Consider the following 20,747-nt stretch of genomic DNA (forward strand, 5'->3'; position numbering starts at 1 on the left):
AGCAAGTTTGGTAACTTACGTTAGTTACGTATTATTACTGCATAAGCCGTATTCAAATCTCCGATCTGCAACTTGTTCCCATGCAGAAGCTACCGAGTGTTTAGTACTTACTGTATCTTCAACTTCTTTTCTGATACGACTGAAGCTTAGTATTCTCTTCTCTGAACGACTCGGTTCCTACCTGAAAGCGTTTGATTAACCAAATTGGCTCGCGTTTCAAACATCCGAGCTCTCCAGGGCTCCATGTCTGGGGAAACTTATCGAGGGACATTCCTGGGGTCAATATCTCCCTGGGGTGTCTCTAGAAGCCAGACACCCCAACAAGCGATTACACATGGCAATGATCCAGGTGTTTTACAACGTTCCCAGGGCGAAGACCATACTGTCACACATAGACACAGAATCAGCTTGCATCGGTACCCGAAAGACTGTCCTCCTCTGAAAGTAAGATGGTTCTACGCTGTCGACTCGCCCAAATGGAAACCGGCGCTCTTCGATAAGGAGAGTCATGAAACGAAACAACTAGCTTCCCCGAAAAAATTCGTTCCTTTTTCCAATAAAGATTCAGAGGCTATTGAAACTACATTCCAAAAGTTTTCTGAATTGGAGCTTGGGGGCGAAAACCCCAACCCCAGGCATGGCGAAGACCATGATTGCGGGCGCAGCACATCAACCAAGGTGCCCGTCAACGAGGATTATCTATTTGATGTGGACGTGGACCGCAGAGAACTCAGCCCTGCCTACTGGAAAGGGCCCATATATGAAGTGCGCCGTGGGACTTGGTTCTTTCAGGACGGCTCCACTATCAAACCATGCGAGGAAAATCTCGCTACCCAGCTTGAAGAAGGTTATCTTAAAGTAAAGCCATGGCGGATACCAAACAGACGGCTTCAATCTCATCCTAGCCAGCATTCATCTACTTTGCCAGCCGATGATCAAAACTCAAGTGCCATAAATTCAAATACGGTCTTTGATTCCCCCGGTCCAACCGAGTTAACCTCGTCTGCATATCACAAAGATAACGCCAACATGCCCCCTACTCCGGCCAACCAGTCTCAAAGCTATAGACTATTTGGTGCTTACATGAACAGCATAGCTACGTATCAAGACTCTTCAAAAGCATTGTTGGCCAACGATGACTTCATGTCTAGGGTGAGCACAACTGTTTATCAAAAGTTAGGCGGTGTTCCTGGAACAAAGGTAGTGCGTGGATTCAGTGATGCGAGGAAGCAAAAGGAACCAGCTTCCAACAACATTGCGCGGAAATCAGATACAGGGTCGCCCTCTGGCTTTCCTGGGACGATTCCTACGGATTCTCAAGACAAAGCCCAAACAGAGACCCTCAAAAGCAGCACAGCTCATGGCCAAAGCCCAGGTAACCAAGGCGTTTCGGACAAAAGTCCAAGATCAACCCTGGAAAGACAAATGTCTTCTCTTGCCGGCGAACCACAGAATACAGATGAACTCGAAGAGCAAGCGCGTAGGCAGGAGGAGAAGGAGATGGAAGATTCGCGAGAAATCGACAATGAAGATAGGGAACGGGAAGTTGATCATTTGATCCTTGTTACACATGGGATTGGCCAAAGGCTGGGCTTACGCTTAGAAAGCATAAACTTTATACACGATGTCAATGTCCTGCGCAAGACTATGAAGGGGGTATATTTAGCCTCGCCTGGCCTCCAGGAATTAAATTCTTCATACGCAGATAAGCACAAAAATTGTCGGGTTCAGGTACTTCCTGTGTAGGTCTACAATTGCGGGATCACGATAAAGAACATGCATGGATGTGTGCTGATCAATCTTAGGAGCTGGAGGCATCTTCTTGACTTTCCACACCACGGTGTAAGGCAAAACCGAAAAGAACTTGATCTTACGGACGCAGACGTCTTAGACAGTGACCTTTACCCAAGCCTCGCCGACATTACGCTAGACAGCGTGCCGTCGGTACGAAATCTGATATCTGACTTGGCAATGGACGTGCTCTTATACCAAAGTGCATATTGCGAGCACATTTCTACCATTGTCAAGGATGAGTGCAATCGCATTGTCAAGCTTTATAAGGAACGAAACCCGTCGTTCCAGGGATCGGTGATTCTTTGTGGCCATTCCCTTGGTAGTGCCATTCTCTTTGATATACTGTGCCATCAAGACCAAAATCCCAGCTCTACAAAGCAAGATTCTGGTGCGGATACGAGCATTGGCCAGCAAGAAGCATCTCCAAGTCGTTCGTTTGACTTTAAATGTGAGGAATTTTTTTGTTTGGGGTCACCAATTGCACTTTTCCAGATGCTCAAAGGAAAGACAATCTCCGGCAGAAGATCTGTCTATCCGTCGCCGCCACCAAACGCCTCCACGCGCTATCCAGCTTATTCCAGTACCGAGTTTGGGTTGAACGACTCCAGATCTATTGTATCGTCGCCAAATTGCGGGCAGTTGTACAACATATTCCATCCATCTGATCCTGTAAGCTACCGTATGGAGCCACTGATATCGCCGGCAATGTCGTCGCTGAAGTCTCAACCCTTGCCATCTGTGAAAAAGAGTCTTTGGACAGCATCCGGGGAAAGCTTGTCAGTATTTGGCAATCGGGTAGGTCAAAGCGTAGGTTCTTTGTGGAATAACCTTACTTCTGGTGTTGCGAGTGGCTTGCTCAATCGTGGGCTGAGTTTGAATTCGGGGGAACATTCTCAGCAACGATCCTATATTGGCTCAGAATCCCAGCAGACCTCGACGTCAGGCTCTGCTAGTCTGGATTCTCCAGGTGGATCCGACGATATCGGACAGCATACTGTGCTAAATCCGGCTATGGAGACACTGTATAATGGCACACCTGGGCTTAACGATAGGTTCGGCAAAAATCAGTTCCAGCCGATAGGGCCCGAGTCCGATGACTACGGGCATACTCAGCACGAAATGAAGCTGAAGGCTGAGGACGAAAAAGTGCGGTCATTGAACTCGAATGGACGAGTTGACTACAGCATCCAGGAGTAAGTTATCCAACGCTGTTCAGAACTGCATCCATTGTAATATTAAGAATCAATTGCTAATATTTTCGTGAACAGAGGGGCTTTTGATATCTCTTTAATTGCCAGCATCGCCAGCCACCTTACATATTGGGCAGATGAGGATGTCAATCATTTCATGCTTTCCCAGATGTTATCTAGACGCAATTCGCGTCCCAAACAATAGCCAGGCATTTGACCACTGACTTCTAGTACAAGAATTTACCTCGGCAATGGGTTTGGATAGAGCCGTTTTTAGATGCCCACCTGGTTGAAGGGCTTGGTGATGAGGAAAAAGGCAGATTAACTCTCTCTCTGCCTATACACCTTTTGTCTTCCCATCTTTCTTTTTTTCTGATTAATTCATTGATGGGCCCGTTTTATACTGCCAGGGCATGGATCTAGAGAGCGCATACCAATTATATTTTCTTTAGCACACATATACTTGCGAATCTGGGTTGCCAAACCTTCTAAGCTTAGCAGTTGCCCATTTCTCAATGTAGACGAGCAAGACCCCTGCAAGTGACGGTACTTTATCGAGCAGTTGATGTCTTCTATACCTGCCAAATCGACTTCACCGAGAAAACATGATCGAGTATCACCCAGTGAGACCAGATGTGATGCCTAACAGCATATTGTTTCAAAACGCAGGGATGTCCCTCACCGCACGGTAGTTTACTTCCTAGTATTCAATGGTCATAATCTGACCTGAATAACTTCAAGTTGGCAGTCAGGGAGGTGTCAAGCAGCAACTGTATGATATACACACAACGATGGTTGCGCAAGCCTAGAGAAATTAGACAATTGTTATGCATATAGTATCTACACACCGTACCTACATGGATACCTAAGGTAGTCAGGCTACAGATACATAATCATCCAGGAATCCAGGAGGTTAGTACTGAGTGCCTATACTAACAGACGGCTCAGTACTGCCGGGGGGGGGGGAATGCCGGGCGCGATGCCAAATGAAGAGTCAGTCAATTAGGGTGCGTCGAACAGCAAGCCCTCGCGTACTTGGAACGTATCGATACTCCGTACGAAGACCAGGTATAGAACTTTACACACCTGGTGTATTTATTACCATGTCAGGGAAGCTAATTGAACCACCTCTTTTTAGGTTCATACGCCAACAGGTTATGTATTTACGTGACTATGGCCAGGTGACTGTCCATTATGCGCAACTCAACGAGATCGTGGTTATATTGATACACTAGATTCGGTAGTACGGTACGGTACAAGGGTGGTGTTTTGAGCTATAAACAAACGTTTGTTGTGTTTGCAAATCCACTTTCCGCACTATAAGTTCTCTGATTTCTTTCTGTAATCGATCTCTGCACCACCCTTCTCCTCAACCTTTGCTCTTTATCCATTGAGCCCGATAATTCGGCGCCAACTGATTATCATGAATCAAAATCAGGAAATGGATCAAGTCCAGAAGGTCTGGGGACGCATTCGTGTCAATAGTCCCATATATGCCTTTCTCCTTGACGACATAGAGATCTATTATGCCGAGAAAGGTGTTTTCCAGGCTCGTCTCCAGGTTACACCTCGTCATCTAAACTCTAAGGGCACCCTGCACGGTGTTTTCTCGGCCTGTGTTACTGATTGGGCAGGTGGACTTGCAATTGCTTCCTGTGGTCTCGACTCCACGGGTGTGAGCACCGATATCCATATCAACTATCTTTCTACAGCAACTGCAGGAGATTGGCTTGAGATCGAAGGCCGCGCTGACAAAGTCGGTAAGACGCTTGCATTTACAACAGTGTCCATCTCTAAGAGATTGGATGCTGAACACGTAACAATTGTCGCGCGTGGCTCTCACACGAAATACATAAAATACAATAACGGCCAACATCCCAGCAACAATACGCAGGACACTGAGCAGTAGAAGAAGGAAAGAAAGAAAAGGGGAGAGATGAGACGGTATTGAGAAAACTACAAAATCGCTGCCTTTTTCTTCCGACATGACATGCATTTACTTTGAATGTTTGGATTCACTCGGGCAGCGTAGAAGAAATCCACTTCTCTTTTGCCCTTTCTGCGGTTTCTACACAAACAGCGAGGCATTAGAGAACAGGACACATTATTATAATTATGTTATACATGAGAGATTAGAGTTCTGTACTATTGGTCTAATACGAAGGTTATTTGTTCCGCCATTTGTTCTCGCCAAACAGGATATCCGTACCTCTGGGAGATTTTTAGGGTAGACGAAGCTTACACCGTCACTCGTGTACTCTAGTAGTTACCGACTACGCCATACCCAGTAATTGACTATTACCGCATTGCATTATTATAGACGGTGTACGGAATACAACCTCGACATTGCTCGGTTTTCCCGCAGGCCTACCAAGGTTAGTTCGCCTGAAGAAGCACGCTGCATTGCTTGTTGTCCAGAGGCGGTGGCAGAATATTCTAAACCACGTCGTTGGTATGGACAACCCGCAATGACGGTCTAACGTAACCTGCCCCGGTACGGATACAGTACTATCTACTCCATATATAGGCCCGAAAGCCACTACCGTTAATTTGACAAACCACCGAACCAACTCCTATTGCAGCATTTCAGATTCGAGAGTCAGTTGTGCAATCGTCGAGTCGACTGGGTGGAGTCTATTGATATCCTCAAAGACTCGTTCTTGCACGCCTTGATTACTAGCCAATGCGACACCTCACGGTGACTTATAAACATGGTCACTTCAGATGATGTGTCTTCTTCCCACCAACCTGAATCTCAACCAGCTAAAGGGACGCGAATAACAGACAGTGCGGACCCTGAAGACGTGCAGTCCAATTCCTCGTCTCCTCTTGTCCAGCCCAAAGACGCACTTGACTACATTCTCAACCTCCTCGCAACATCGAGCACTGAAGGTCTGCTTGGTATTTTCGCTCTTTTGATAGGAGTGACATATATTATTTTGGGACGACTTGGTCTACTTTTGATTGGGATAGCTACTGGTGTCGTCTTACATGCAACGTGGGAGGGAGACGCAAATCATGCCGCGAGTGGACCATTGGATGCACGAAACCCCGTCAGAAGGCGAGAACTTGCATTGGACATCGCGAACAGGCTACTTGATTGGCCGACACGCAAATCTGGCGAGGTTGACCGGAAAAATGATGATCGCCAGGGACAGAATGCTGTCCAGGAAGCATCAGAGATACAATTGGATTATTCTTCCTTCCGTCCCGAAACAGCAGCTGCCTTGCGCTCGTTAACTGATGCAGTCATCAGGGACTACGTAAAGTAAGTCTCCAACTTCTATGTCAACTCACAGACTTACCATAATGGAGTCCAGTTACTGGTATGAACCGATATTGCCAACTGAGTCGACATTTCCCATGTCTTGCCGGCGATTGTTTGCCTCATTTGTCTACGCGGTGTCCTCTCACCTTTCGCGCAAACGCACATCAGATGCCTTTCTAGAATTTCTTACTAATTCCTCCTCCATGATCATTGTATTTTTAAACGAATTGTCCACAGCCCTCGAAAACTCCGGGTCTTCTGCACCGGAGCAGACCATCCTGCACTACATAGAATTACACCCAGAGAGCAGCCTGGCAAATCTTCTGGCAGGCCAGCAACAACAGAAGAAGCTCAACTTGATAGCAGACGATATATTATCTAACTTTCTGGACCAGAAGGCATACAGTTGTCCCACGGTAAGGAACTTTTTACGTGAAGTTCTGTCTGGGGTCGTTTTCGAAACGACAATTTCGAGTCTTTCGCGCCCTGAATTCATCAATGGCTGGATTATCTACCTTTTTAGTGAAGGTGAATCCGAAATTATGAGTGCCATTGATGCTGGCGTTGAAGGGGCAAGGAACCAAGGGGTCGATGGAAAGAAGCAACACGACGATATGAAACAACCTATGTCCCCATCATCGGAGCTTAGTGGGCTGAATCCAAACCGTTTCTCCAGCAGCAGTCAATCCATGCGTGATTCTAAGGATGCAGCTACCGAGCAGGCCTTGGCAGAGACAAAAAGGCTGAGTGACATGATGGTTGCGCAAAACCTACAAAGGCAAAGTTCTGAGCAAACGCGTCATGATGAATCGCAAGAAGCATCATTTGAATCCGATCGAGAAGACGGGGATTTGTTTTCTCAAGACAGCGGTGAAAAATCTAACATGTCCGCTGAAGAAACTATGGATCCCACTCAAGATACCCGAGAAACTGAGCCTTTTCCGATAATCTCTTCAACGCCGCCACCATCATCGATTTCACATCCATCCCAAACCACTTCGCGAAATGACTCGGTATCGCGTCCGTTGACGCTCCATCGTGCTTCCATCTCCGTGGATGATGGGTCAGGTCCTGAAGAAACGTCATTGATCCGTTCTAAACCCGCATTGGATTACCTGCTCCAAATCGAAGCTGTTTCTTCAGATCGCGCAGGATGGATGGTGTTTAGGAAGTACGCCGATTTCGAGTCTCTCCATGAGACGTTGGAAACAATTTCGCGATTGAACAGACTTCAAAAATTTAGAGATAACCATCCCGTCCTTCCTTCGTGGAAGGGCCAGACGCAATACGCACTATCAAGGGAACTTGAGCGATATCTGCAGGATGCTCTTGAGTACGAGCAACTTGCGGAATGCGAGAAGATGAAGAGGTTCCTTGAAAAAGATGGGCCCATCAGTCCTCAATCTGCTGGGAGCTCTGCAAAATCTGGCTTTTCCTTTCCCGCACAAGCTGCGATTGAGAATATGGGAAAGGGTGTTCTAGGTGTGTTCACGAATGCACCCAAGAGTGTGTCTGGGGGAAGTAAGGCCGTTTTTGGTGGTGTGGGTGGCGTCTTTGGGGTAGGGACCGGGAGAAATGCATCCTTCAGTTCTACTGCAGCAAACGGACAACAGGTCTCCGACGGTGTCCATACAGCGGTTGGGTCATCTGCAAGCCACGAAGGTCCTCAGGAACGAAAGGTCGACAATTCACACTTGGCGTCAGATAAGAGCGCAATGTCTGACCATCCAGCGCCGCAGTTGGACCAGGAGAATAGCAATTGTCAGGCTAACTATCCCACCACTCCGTTGTCGGGAGACTCTGAAAATCTAGAACAGCCCGTCCGCCTCTCGGAGTCTACGAAGGACGCCACCAGCTTTTTGAATAAGTCGGGAACTGGAAAACACTCTATCTCTCAAGACGAGACCCGAATAGCTGTGGAGCTCATCTTCGCAGTCATCAACGAGTTGTACATGTTATCATCTGCCTGGAACATAAGGCGCACTCTATTGAATGCGGCCAAATCATACATTCTGCGCCCCGGCAATCCAAGTTTGGAGACGATACGTGTCTTGATGCAAGAATCTATGATCGATGCCAATTCGTCGGATGATGCCCTTGGATCATATCTCACAAGACTGCGTGAAAATTCATTACCAACCGAAGAAGAGTTGAAGAATTGGCCGCCGCCACCGAGCGATTCTGAGAAAGAACGTCTTCGGAAAAAAGCGCGAAGTCTGTTCGTCCAGAGGGGCCTGCCTCAGGCTTTGACAAGTGTCATGGGTGCTGCTGCTAGTCGAGAAGCTCTCGAAAAGGTCTTTGACTGCCTTCAAGTCGACGTTGTTGCGAGAGGTTTTGTTTTTGCAGTCTTCTTGCAAGCCATAAGGGCCGTGACTTTCTAGTATACAGATTTCGCTGATAGTTTTATCGATCAGATTCAAGCAAACCACATGCTACCGTAAATTGAATACATATCGAGTACATAGATCCTAGAAAATGGTAACGAATTTGGGTTCCTGCTGTATTGTATTGTATGTCTTGGCGGCAATCCCTTCCTTCCCGAGGCGGTGGTGCCGTCTTCTGCTCTAGTAAACTACGTAATAACAAAATAGACGTACATATTTGTACTCGAGACCTTCGTCCATCATCTTCACCACGTCCCACTCTATATCTCACTTTACTGTCGCCTACAAGCTATGCCTTTCACTAGAAAAAAGCGCGTGCTTAGTTCCGATCATGATTCTGGCGATGATGAGGTCTCTCATGTGAAGAGAGCCAAACCGATCGGACAAAGTAAACCCGCAACCACTGCCTCAAACTCCTCCGCGAAAATTGACGCGAATGGTGACAACTACTGGGAGATATCCAAAATGCGACGCGTCAACGTCTCGTCGTTTCGAGGAAAGAACATGGTTAATATCAGAGAGTATTACGAGAAAGATGGGCAAGAGCTTCCTGGCAAGAAAGTCCGTTTTTATGACCCATATAGCACATTGCTAAACAGCCCTACTGATTAACATTGCAGGGGATTTCTTTGCCCGTTGACCAGTTTGCTTGTCTCTTGAAAATACTGCCAGAGATAGAGACTGCGCTTGGGGAGCTTGGGGAGCCTGTTCCCCGGCCAGAATATGATGCGATTAAGAGTAACCCAGGCGAAGGAGATGAACAGCAGGGTGAAAGCGAGGGCAACACCAATAACCCACCAGATTCAAAAAAGAATATTGAGATGACAAGCGAGGAAGATGAAAGTGAAGAGTAAATTACTACCAAACCAATACAGTTGAGACCAGTATTTCATATCATGGCTAAATAGCCAATTAAAAAAGTTGTGCTGGGTAGTGATTTTGGAGTCACTTAATAATATGGTTATTTGTGTATAAATATCTCCGAAGATATCTCTAACTAGTATGAAGCTATAGGCAGCATCTTAGTAGTGATACTATTCGCTAGACCAAGTCTTAAGTACTCTGATATATGGCAAGGTTCACGATGTTCATTTATTCAGCGCTAACTAACCATAAGTTTCAATGTTGATTTTGTATAATGTATGTACTTAGCCCTCATGCGTGACGTCTATAATAACTCGGATTGACGTTTACAACATCCCAGCTCAGAAAACATTGACTAAAAGTGGCCTAGTTACAAACCATCTCTTGCAACGATAGCCAGTATCTGAGGAAGGTCATTGGATCTTGTCTTACTCGGTCGAAGATGGACTATCGTTATCTTATTTTATTCATATGTTTTTGATATGAATCAATTTTCCATTTTTGATTATGAAGTATTATTCTCCAATTTTACGGTTAGGCGTATAACCATCCTTGTAGGTTACATAGGCAATCATATAATGGATGTATACATTTTGGAGTACTAGAACACAAGGGGTGGGGCATCAAGAAAGAGTCACCAGAGCAAGGTGTCAACCAAATCACAACTCAAAAAGCGAGATTCTCCAGGATATTTTGTGATATGTGGTCGCGTCCACGCTTTCATGATGAAGCAGAGTAGTAAAAGACACTATGGTATCTCATTGATGATAACACCAGGGGAATGTTCTGATATAGTATCTATGGATTTAGGATAAAAAATATAATGATAGGGATACATTAAAGTAATCCAAGATCCCTTGTGTCCGTTAACTCATTGGATCCAATACACTTGTAAGGGCCATACAGTTACAACATGTATCAAAAGCTGCTGAAAGGCGGGAAAGGGAGCCAACCCCTTTTTTGAGCATTGACCATGGTACCGTCCACACAGCTTCCGCGCTACATCTGGAAGAATAATACTCTTCTATCCATTCCCTCTCCATTCTCATCTTAGTGGTGCCTGACATTGAGAACCGATAACATTATATACTAATACGAGGTCTCATTGCTTGGTTATTGAGCAAAAGCCATAATTATATCAGGTATCAGTGTCCCTTTGGGATTGTGAGTGCTCTAGCCCCCCGCCCCCCCCGACCGGCTTCTTCAACACACGAAGACTGTCCATTCACTTGGAGCAGGGGCTAATTAAATCTGCACTTCGTATGCAGCATTTGCAGGCGGCAGAAAACATTAGTCACCAGACCAGTATCTGGAATATCATCCTACCTTAACCTTCACTTGCTTGTCGCAAACACAGAACAGTCACAATATACCATGCGTGGTGATTAAGAAAGGATCTTGATACCATCTAATTCGCGCCTAGAGGGGAAAGAAAGAACACAGGAGAAACAAAGCATGTGTTCCTCTTAGACTGCCCCAGTTTCCAGATCATGCGCTGAAGCAGACAGTCACTGATTGGGGAGCTAGCGTTCCACTTCCTCATCTTCTACGCAGATTATATTGCTGTAGGCGGTGATATTTGGTTCTCATACCTCAGCGACTAGAAAGGATGTGCGACAGCCCTGTTACATCTACAGTGTCCCCTACAGCTACGGCCTGACCAAGCTATTATATATCCCTGGATTTCACACGTGCGAAATTATAGTCTCGTCTGCCATTCTTTGACACCAATCTATGCTTTCGGAGAAGGCCTTCATCTCATGATTGGATTGGTATATTATCATCATATATGCATAGGGAAAGTTCGAAGCCGCCAATTGAGAACGCTTTATAGATGAGCTTCGCGCCAGATTTTACTACGATTGCCTTTGATACACCGACCTCCATATCAGTCGCCCGGGTCTAATCCTGACTTGGACGGGAATAAATCAACAAAATGGTTGGAAATCCGAAGTTGAAAGGCCCTGGATCATATGACGAAATGCTTCGGCCGGGGTCGACTTCACCCAATGCCACGATTACTGCTGGGGGAACTGCTTCTCACACATATTCACCATCATGGAACAAATTCAAGAGCGATGTTCCCAATGCAGCGGATGATGATTCGAGCTATGGTGCGGTAACACCGACTTTGGGCCGAATCACACCCTCCAACCCGAGCAGCCCAGGCAATAACAACATCCAGGGAGGCCTCGGTACCTTGAACCGGTGGTCCCAATCTACTACCTCCAGTAAAAGTTCCATCATTTTCGCCGGTCATCAACGAAACATTTCCAGTACTTCAACCTTTGATGCGGCCATAATATCGCCGCCAAACAATGGCCCGGTGTTCCAGGGACAGCATGGTTTTCAGCACCAAATGACGCACGACCAAGCAGGTGCCTCACTTCTGGGTTCCCTAGAAGTTGACGCTCCCACAGTCCCCGATGCTACAAATGCCGCCTGGCAGCAACCCGATCTTACTCCTACCAACCACGAACTGAAGTCTTCTGACCTTTTCAAAGACCCGTGGTCGCACACGCGAAATCCCGGATTTAAAGCTGCCGATGACCTTGGACCTCTCTTGGCTGAATCGCAAGATACCATCGTGTCAGAGGGTGAAACATCAATATTTGACGATTTGAATACATCTCTTGCCGATGGGAAAAAGAACGACAAACGCCGGAAGGGCCATTCCCAGAAAGCAATGCTTTCGAAAGCCTTGCAAAAGGCCAATACTGCTGTTCTTCTCGACAATGCAGCAAACTTTGAAGGCGCCATGGAGGCTTATAACGACGCCTGCCGACTCTTACAACTTGTGATGCTCCGGAGCAACGGTGGTGAAGATGAGAAACTAAAACTTCAAGAGATTGTAAGTTTTATCTTTTGGACGACAGAGCGTTCTTGTACCAAATCTAATGGTTTTAGCGGGACACTTACATGATACGGGTGACTGAACTGGAACGCATGGATTTCTCTGGGGGGGCTGAGAGTAAAGCCCTCCCACAACGCCCGATTAGCCAAGAGTACTATGGCGATGCATTGCAACCCTCCCTGGACGACTATCACCCCAAATCTCTTAGTGATGATGCGACTTTTACCCAATCCGCAGCCGTTCCCAGTCAGCAATTACCCGAAGAGCCAAGGGAGTTGACCCAAAGCCACATTCCTCCGAAACGTCAGACACCGCCTCTGTCTACATATGAAGAAGGTGATCAGCGACACACTGACCCTTCGATGGTGACCAAACAGAGCGATGCCAGCTCCCAATTCAACATTCCATTGGACAAGCCTTGGAATGGACAACGCACGTCTTCAGATGCAGTGGACTCCCATGTGGAAGTTGAAACTGGGAAGCGCAACATCTATGACCCTCGATATTCCGATTTGTCTCTGTTGAGTACTCACTCAAGGGATCTTTACGAGTCCACCTCATGGCTAGATACTATAGACGAATCTGGGGCTTCTTCACCGGCTTCCTTGCATTCTAAAGCCTCTTCTGTTTACCTGCGGCACAGGGGCAGCCGTCGGCTTAGCCGGGGCACAGAAGCTGAGTTTGATGCAGCCCTTGATGCAGCTGTTGAGGCTGCCTACGATGAGGGGTTGGAACCGGCGATGGAGTTACGAAACGGAAATGATGACGATGTTGTGGCAAATGCCCGCAGAAATGTCGAGTTGGCGAAGCAAAAAGTACGGGAAGCCGAGCAGGAAGCAGTTGTAGCAATGTCGCGTGGTTGGGAGGCGCGACGCGTCGAGCAGATGGCCCATGATCATTCTAGTGCCATGAACTCGGACTATCATGATGACGAGGCCGAAGAAGAAGAACGTTTATTGGAAGAAATGACAAATGGCTATGTTATGGATGATTTTGAGTTTGATCTTCACTCGAAGTCCGCTCTTCCCCGACAGTCGGATTCAAGCAGCTTCTCTGGTAGGACTTGGGAGAGCTCTGTTGCATCCAACATCACAACGGGCGGCGCTGCCTTATCTCCACTTGCGGAGGATGATGTTGCATCCTTGGCGGGTGAAAAGCAAGAACCGAACACCCTCACTTCAGACAAATCTGCTACAGAAGCTTCTGCATTGACAAACCCCTCGCAAGGACTGACATCAAGCCCTAGTGTTCGGGCTCGAAGAATGTCGGGCCAGACCACAACAGAATTGAAGATAGAGACCAATGCTCGCTCCAAGGATATGGTTGCGTCTAGACCCAACCAGTCCCCTGAACACTGGGCTTCTAGGCCGCCGCCGCCTCTCCCGAAAGATGAACCAACCCATCCAACCTCTACGAGTAGGGCACTAGGGCTTTCCTCCAGCGGACAATGGCCGGCGCATTCGAGCAAGCGAAATGCCTCCATTGGCTCTCTAAGTGAAAATTTTAATGGTGGTGGTTCCGGCAGCACTGCGATACCGGAGGACGATTCCAGAATACCCTCACCAAGCCGATCAATCGACAAAGTTCCTTCGATGCCTGACCATCTAGGAATACCAAGTCTGGGGCCGAAATCTTTTCGAGAAAGGAACCCTTCCTTGGCAGGGCCCGATTCGGCTGTGTATTCGCCAGAAACCCCATCCAGCCAGGCATTCCCTACGTTGGACCTTCAGAAGGGTACAGTCGGTGCATCGGAGCTCATATTACCTGCAGCCGGTGCCACTGCTGTCCCAAATGGTTTATCGAGTGGTGGCATGTATCTATTCGACAGCCATATCCATTCACCGACCAGCCCCGGCACTCCAAATCCGATGGCCTCCAACGCCCCTCTTCCTTTGGAGCCATGTCCTGAATCTTTTCTTCTGCGGCCGTTCTGGCTTATGAGATGCATCTACCAGACGATTGCTCACCCTCGCGGTGGCTACCTGTCAACGAAACTATTTGTCCCACGGGATGTTTGGCGGGTCAAAAATGTCAAAATAAAGGCCGTTGATGAAAAGGTTTCGAATTGTGACTTATTAACTGCAGCCTTACTGAAATTGGCTAAAGTTGACACCTACGATGCTGATGCTGTTTTGGATGAAATGCAGTCACTGGAGAATGTTCTTGAGCAGGTGCAGGCCTCGTTGACAAAGAAAATTGGCAGCGAAGTCGGTGTACAGGGGGCCATGCCCCTCTTCAGGAACCCGCAATCTCCAGATGATACAATGCACGTTGATACGTTGCCCACGAAGACCTCCAGTGTGCCGAGCAAGTCATACCTGACTTCCTGGCGCAAATTACGTTCCAAAAACTCGGGGATAGGCTCTGCGCCGCCATTGACTGGCACGAAGGAAACCAATAAGGACCATTTGACAATAAGCTCTCTTCCAATGACTTCATTGCCAAACTCTCAGCCTGTCAGGCGGGATACGACCCAGCTTCAACTCAACGGACCCAACACGAACTACATGGGTGCTTTGGCCCGCCTTTGCGATGCGGCTCAAGTCCTTGGTAAGTGCAATTCTATAAATCAGTTGTTTATACCAGCTAATATATGAATTGCCTTGTCAGATCAAATTGCGCAGCAGGTCGAAGACCCTGGTCTCAAACACTCCTCCGAAACTTTGGTGGGTTTAGAATTAAGCACTCGTCATGCAGCAGAATTTTTCGGCTTTTTTGTATGCCGTTTTGCCTTGAACGATATAAGTATGATGCTTGATAAGTTCATCAAAAGAGGCAGCGAGTGGGTCCTCATATAAAGCACATCAGTCTTCTAATATTGTCCTCCAATCATGTTTATCACTTCCATCACATGTGCAGGCGCTATTCCGATTGTATCTTGCATCTATTTATCTGTTTGTTTATTTTCCTTTTTGCCTTGCTTTGTTTTGGTTTCGCCTTTCTTACTTCCTTGGGGGCTCCCGTTCCCTGACCAGGTTCTGAATTATGAAGATCATGTCCAAAATACCCCAAATTAGATGATGACTTGTTTGTGATATTTCTTTATTATTATACACACCTCTGAGGATGTGCTTACTAGCGCGGCATGGTCGCACAGTATGTACCTATCCATCAGTGATACTATGGCCCATAGACCTAGTGTCGGGGCTGCAGAGAGACTTTTATAACCAACATCCCTAGATATCAATACAATGTCCAATGCTTCGCTATCTTAGCGGGCACTAACAATCCTACTAGCCCCTGGATGTTCTGTTTAATACATATAATCCGGGGCATCATTGTAGTGAGTGCTTTACCTTTGACAAAATTTCCTCGATGACACGCTGTTGGGTCTCAATGCAATCGCATTCTCGAGAAGACTGTGAGTGAAACAAGTCCTGGGTTTTCTAATCCTAGAGTACAAAACGGACGTGGAAACATGGTTCTAAGTAATTGTAAAATAGCCTTGATCGAGGGAAAAAAGACCAACGGATCAAAATATATATATATATATATATATGTTAAGAAGAGGCACCTACACCCGTCCTCTAGCTGATCTTAAGCAGAGCTGTCGCCGTTTCTCCGCATCACGGATAATTTCCGCAGATAACTTCAAACTCGGGGCGAGGTGGGAATACCTCTCCACCTCTGCTATGACACCTGATATAATCTCGTCCACGCGGGCAGCGGCTGGCAGTAGTCCACAAAGGGCGGGTGACATTGTTGCTCCCATTATCAACAATGATTGGGACACCATAGAAAGCGCGCCCTGCCAAAGGTAAGGCAGATGTCCCTCGCGATGGCTGGTTATATGTTCTAGTTGACGCAACGTTGCCTCTAAACACCGCCAGCAACACTCTCGCACCACGGGATCGGAGGCCGCTTGTTCGTTCTCGAAGACCGCCAGTATGTAAGGTCGATAGATTATAGTTCGACATGCGTAATATCGTAGTCTCAGAACCGTCTGGACCGGATTTGATATTGGGGGGTGCAAAAGGGGGAACTGAACGGATTGAGGCAGGTTGTCATACCATTGGGCAAGTTGAAAATCGAGTTCTGAGACAATAGGGCCCAGTGATGCAAGAGTCAACGTGTTGTCTTTTTGGTAGATCATATGACTGACTCGGTTGAGGAGCCTTCTCAGGGCAATCTCGGCCAAGAAATACCAGAGCTCGTCTCGGCCTACTGAAGGTTCATTGGTCTTGTCCACGCCGCGTTCTTTTCTGAGATCGATGTCACCGTCGACATCATCGTCAATAGAATTGTCGCTATCATCGCCGTCCACATCATCATCGTCTTCTTCTTCTTCTTCAAATCCCCCGGGAAGATCAACAAGTTCTTCAAAGTGTACAATACCCGAATGGGGTAATTCTAGTTCCGCGAGCAGGTCGCTTTCGTAGAGGAGGGCATTCCAGTATATCCTCACGCTCAGCTCCCTCCATTGTAGTGGGATACGAGAGGTGTTGCCAAACAACAACTGTAGTTTCATGCTTGCATTGGATAGGAGGGTCCATGCTTCCAGTGGCCTCACTAGATAAAATAGGTAAGCCGATGTCAGAACGATACACTGGGCAGCAACCACAGAGTTGCGCATCATGACTGATGGGAGGAGGCCCCAGGCAGCAACGAAATATGGCAGTCCTGGGTGTTCCCTGTCCGGGGAGATCGAGGATATGGTGCCGTGTTGACTAGCGCAGCCAAGGGCAAGCACCAAGAGTACAACGCAACTCTCTGGTCCTTCCCGGAACCCGAGTGAAAGGGCGGTTTTGTAGTATTGAGACCATGTGTAGGGATTGACACATGCATACCAGACATTGACGCGCTCAAAAAAAGCCTGGACATACGAGGTCGCATTTGACAAATCGAAACCCATGGCAGTGCTCATTTTGAGGGGTTCACGGACCATCTCCAGCTGCAGAAGAGTATGTGGATCGTAAGGACCAGCAACCAGGTCACGGATCAAGGGCCATTGCAAGAGGTGCAGTGCGGGCGTGGTGTGTAGTTTAGGCATTGTTGAGATGCTGGTCGGTGGATTTGCCCAAGAACCCATTCCAACTATAGACGTTCGTCCACGTGTAGCAGGGACGAGGGTATTTGCTCTCGCGGTCATCTCATCACTGCCAATGTTGGTGTCATTACTGGTGGCTGGAGATGTTGAGGCCACCGGGAAATGACCAGTCAGTCCTACCAGATTAGACTGGAGCAATCCCTCGATTCGGCTCAGCCGATCAATGATTAATTTATCACCGGCATCCAGTTTAATTCCAGGCTCGCGATAAACGCAGTCTGCGTCAAGATCTGTGCAAAGCTGACACCTTGGCCGTGCGCCATTGCACCTTGTTTTTCGCAAACGGCATATCTGGCACTGTTGGTTCCATGATCAACGGTTAGCTCTTTGCAGCCAACGCGATCTACAATTCGAGGTTCTGTGGCTCAGGAAAGATGGAAGTGAGCAGTGAAGGCACCCCTTCACCCCCAGAGAAAGAGCCAAACAGAGCAACATCGAACAGATGGAGGCGAGGAAACAAGAGAGGAAGAGTACGGTACGTACGGCTATGGTTGCACGCCTTCGGGGGTATTCAGTCGCTTCAGAGTTACTTCGTTTCTTCTTGCTGATTTGAAGATCGTGGGAGACCATAGCCGCTTGACTGACGGCAACGTCAAGCGACACTCCCCGGTCTTGGTCTGGCGAAGCGGACATTGCGCTGATGTCCGGGGAGGCTATAGGCAGGATGCGACAGCGTGTTTATCACTGTATATACGAAACACACTGCTTGAGCTCACGGTGTAGAGTACCGTCTCTAGACATAGGGTAATCACATGCCGCTTGACATGGGCCAAAATGAAACGAAGGTAACGAGTGCCTCTCTGGTAGATGTGACGTTAGAGAGGTCTTGTCAGCTCAGGAAAAGGGGACAGCCCGGTGAAGAGGACGATAGAGTCGCGCCACGGAGAATGGTCCAGCGAAACGAGTGTGGGGTTGACTCGGGTAATAATAGCGACGCTTGCACTACATGAATGAAATCAAATCACGGTGACAAGGGAGGCAAAGAGAGACCATTTCAGAGTCAACGAATGCCCACTAGATCCAGGTTACAGCCGGAGAGGCCATCCAGTCTGGACGTCTGACGGTTTGGGGAGCGGGGAAAAGACTAATTTAAAATTGCTGCAGCAGTAAAGCACGGGCTCACTGGTTCGAGACTATGATGATGGACCAAACCCGTCTGGCTAATCTGGAAAAAGGAGGTAAGGCCTCTATAAGGTTAGATCCAGCACCAAACGCACCCCACAAATACCACCGCAATCTGTCCGACGTTTTGGAATTGCCTGACTTTGCCAGGAACATTGCCGCTCTTAAGATTGATCCGATGATTATCCGATCGTTAGTGGATAGCATGGGTAGTAGCTGTATCTTCGCTCCTAGATCAGACGCCGGCAGTCATCATAAGTTCGTGTCAAAGTCGGATATGCCGTACAGAGTATATACACATATATGTATGTAAAGGCTTAAGGTCTGGACGATTAGATAGCGAGAGTGGAGAACAGACACGTGCCGCTGCCCGTTCTCCACACGCGTCGCTCTGGTGTTGTCGCAAAACAACATTGGCGCGCGAACCTGTACTTATCGTTATCATCACCTCACTCTCAAATGCTGACACCCAATTGCGAAATCGACGAAATTTGACGGCTACAATTTCATTCGGCACGCACCTCCGCGAATAATCTTGTTCTGGGCACTGAAGTGACATGGGCTTCTGAAGCTGAAAACGAAGTCTACTCCATAATCCCAACTCTTCCAAGATCGACACCACCCTTTTCCGCAAGAAAACACACGGCAGAGGGCACGGATATAGCATATATCACCTCGATCTACAACAATGCCGCGTCCGCCCGCAAAGCGTAGTCGCCCGACATCCAAGGCCGTGCCTGCTTCCACGCAAAATGTATCGTCGAAGCCAAGGCGCGATGGTGTCAGTTCAGGGGATACATCCAAAGCCTCGACAGAGAATACGCATGGCACGAGAGGTGCATCCCAACTGGAAATCGGCACCGGCACTCAGGATTCGGAAATCATACGGCAATTGAGGAATCAGACACCGATGACCAAGACATATGAGCAGGCGGTCGAATCGTCACCTGCAACGGCCACAGGTAGCCGACCACCTACAAGAGCCCGCGGCTATTCATCTACGCTTTCCATTGCCGGACGGAAAGGAGATATGAGTTCGAAAGTTCCGGGAACCCCGGCCTTTGAAAGTTCGGTATTGAGCAACTTCAGAAGGAGACCTCGACAACCCAGCATTCTCCAGATGATGCAAGCGGAAGATGGCTCTTCTGATTTGGATGACGATTTTCTGGGCGGCTTGAGCCCGGAGGATGAGTCCACGCCGTTGAACCTTTCTAGAGGGAAATCGCTCGCCCTAAGGTCGGCTGCCTCGCCGTCCCCATCCCGCCAGTCGTTACCTTCAAGCGAACGTTCCCGCAAGCGCAAACTGTCGACGGAGAACCGGGATATTGCCAAGTCTCCATCAACAGAGACAGGGTCTGGCGTTGATCTTCCTGAATCAAGCGGAGAAGAAAGTGACCTTAGCGAACCCCCGAGTCCGGCACAGCGATCCGAGTCGCCGGAGCAATTCAATCGAACAATGAGGTCACCCATGAGCAGCAGTGCGCTCTCGAGTCCTTCAGATTCGGATTCCACGCCTACTGCGCATCGTATGACGGGACGTGCAGCAACCCGTCGCAAGCAAGCGGTTGACCAAAAGGCTTCCCTTTCTACAGCAATTCTCCAAGACAAATTTCTTCCTAGAAGACAACTAAGACATCACGATGGGACCGAGTTTGGGGTTGCAAGTGATCAGGAAGATGACGACTTGAGCTTTGCGCTCTCGCAGCCATCATACAAATCGCGACGAAACCGGGAGACCAACCCCAAACATCCATCTAGTAGTCGAACCCGCGCGGCGAAGCAAAAGACACAGAATGCGGTTGGCAGTGAAAAGAAGGCAAACCCTCGCTCGAGTCGCTTAAAACAGCGCAAGGAGCAGGCAAATGCGAACCCAAGTAATTACAGATCCAATTCCCACGGCGCCACTGGAATGAACAAGGAAAACCAACCTGTTGAAACGTCCTCCCCGCTGTCCTCACCTCCCCCTTCGGATGACCTTGAATCAGAGTCAGAATCAGATGCAGATACGGAGCCCAATTTCGCCAGCGAAGAGTTGAAATTACAGGCGAAGAAGTTCGCCGAAGTGGACCGATGGCAAATGGAATTCGAAGAGGTGGTTGTCTCTGGCAGCCAGGGTAGCCCGTCCAGGTAGATTTACTCTCGATTATCCCAGCGGAGCTCATTTCTTATAATAATAAATATTATGATTGATATCCGGCATTGACCTTTTCGCATTTTCTTGGCG

At 47.9% G+C, this 20,747-nt stretch overlaps 7 protein-coding genes across 7 annotated transcripts; 6 read left to right on the forward strand and 1 right to left on the reverse strand.

The window, feature by feature from the left end:
- The first annotated feature begins 111 nt into the window (after nt 1-111).
- BDW47DRAFT_97061 (DDHD family phospholipase) lies at nt 112-3,403 on the forward strand. The gene is made up of 3 exons (XM_024820338.1): nt 112-1,742; nt 1,806-2,987; nt 3,063-3,403. Exons 1-3 carry the CDS (start codon nt 244-246, stop codon nt 3,187-3,189), a joined length of 2,808 nt encoding a protein of 935 aa, XP_024676405.1. The 5' UTR covers nt 112-243; the 3' UTR covers nt 3,190-3,403.
- Nucleotides 3,404-4,351: 948 nt separating this feature from the next.
- On the forward strand, nt 4,352-5,122 carry BDW47DRAFT_97062 (PaaI family thioesterase). Its single transcript, XM_024820339.1, has one exon. The coding sequence runs from the start codon at nt 4,408-4,410 to the stop codon at nt 4,891-4,893; it is 486 nt and encodes a 161-aa protein (XP_024676406.1). The 5' UTR covers nt 4,352-4,407; the 3' UTR covers nt 4,894-5,122.
- Nucleotides 5,123-5,493: 371 nt separating this feature from the next.
- Nucleotides 5,494-8,658, forward strand: BDW47DRAFT_97063 (PX domain protein). The gene is made up of 2 exons (XM_024820340.1): nt 5,494-6,252; nt 6,305-8,658. The coding sequence occupies exons 1-2, from the start codon at nt 5,696-5,698 to the stop codon at nt 8,631-8,633; spliced, it is 2,886 nt and encodes a 961-aa protein (XP_024676407.1). The 5' UTR covers nt 5,494-5,695; the 3' UTR covers nt 8,634-8,658.
- A 211-nt stretch (nt 8,659-8,869) lies between these two features.
- On the forward strand, nt 8,870-9,652 carry BDW47DRAFT_97064 (transcriptional coactivator p15/PC4 family protein). The gene is made up of 2 exons (XM_024820341.1): nt 8,870-9,197; nt 9,257-9,652. Exons 1-2 carry the CDS (start codon nt 8,928-8,930, stop codon nt 9,488-9,490), a joined length of 504 nt encoding a protein of 167 aa, XP_024676408.1. The 5' UTR covers nt 8,870-8,927; the 3' UTR covers nt 9,491-9,652.
- Nucleotides 9,653-11,481: 1,829 nt separating this feature from the next.
- BDW47DRAFT_114623 (uncharacterized protein) lies at nt 11,482-15,152 on the forward strand (the record flags this gene model as incomplete). Its single annotated transcript, XM_024814693.1, has 3 exons — nt 11,482-12,351; nt 12,408-14,904; nt 14,965-15,152. 3 exons carry the CDS (start codon nt 11,482-11,484, stop codon nt 15,150-15,152), a joined length of 3,555 nt encoding a protein of 1,184 aa, XP_024676409.1.
- Nucleotides 15,153-15,752: 600 nt separating this feature from the next.
- Nucleotides 15,753-18,285, reverse strand: BDW47DRAFT_204 (putative C6 finger domain protein). Its single transcript, XM_024818438.1, has 2 exons — nt 17,885-18,285; nt 15,753-17,698 (listed from the first exon to the last, which is right to left on the reverse strand). Exons 1-2 carry the CDS (start codon nt 18,032-18,034, stop codon nt 15,869-15,871), a joined length of 1,980 nt encoding a protein of 659 aa, XP_024676410.1. The 5' UTR covers nt 18,035-18,285; the 3' UTR covers nt 15,753-15,868.
- A 609-nt stretch (nt 18,286-18,894) lies between these two features.
- On the forward strand, nt 18,895-20,661 carry BDW47DRAFT_97069 (uncharacterized protein). Its single transcript, XM_024820342.1, has one exon. The coding sequence runs from the start codon at nt 19,212-19,214 to the stop codon at nt 20,652-20,654; it is 1,443 nt and encodes a 480-aa protein (XP_024676411.1). The 5' UTR covers nt 18,895-19,211; the 3' UTR covers nt 20,655-20,661.
- The last annotated feature ends 86 nt before the right edge of the window (nt 20,662-20,747 follow it).

Source organism: Aspergillus candidus (assembly GCF_002847045.1).
Source record: "Aspergillus candidus strain CBS 102.13 unplaced genomic scaffold BDW47scaffold_1, whole genome shotgun sequence".
Lineage (NCBI taxonomy): Eukaryota > Fungi > Ascomycota > Eurotiomycetes > Eurotiales > Aspergillaceae > Aspergillus > Aspergillus candidus.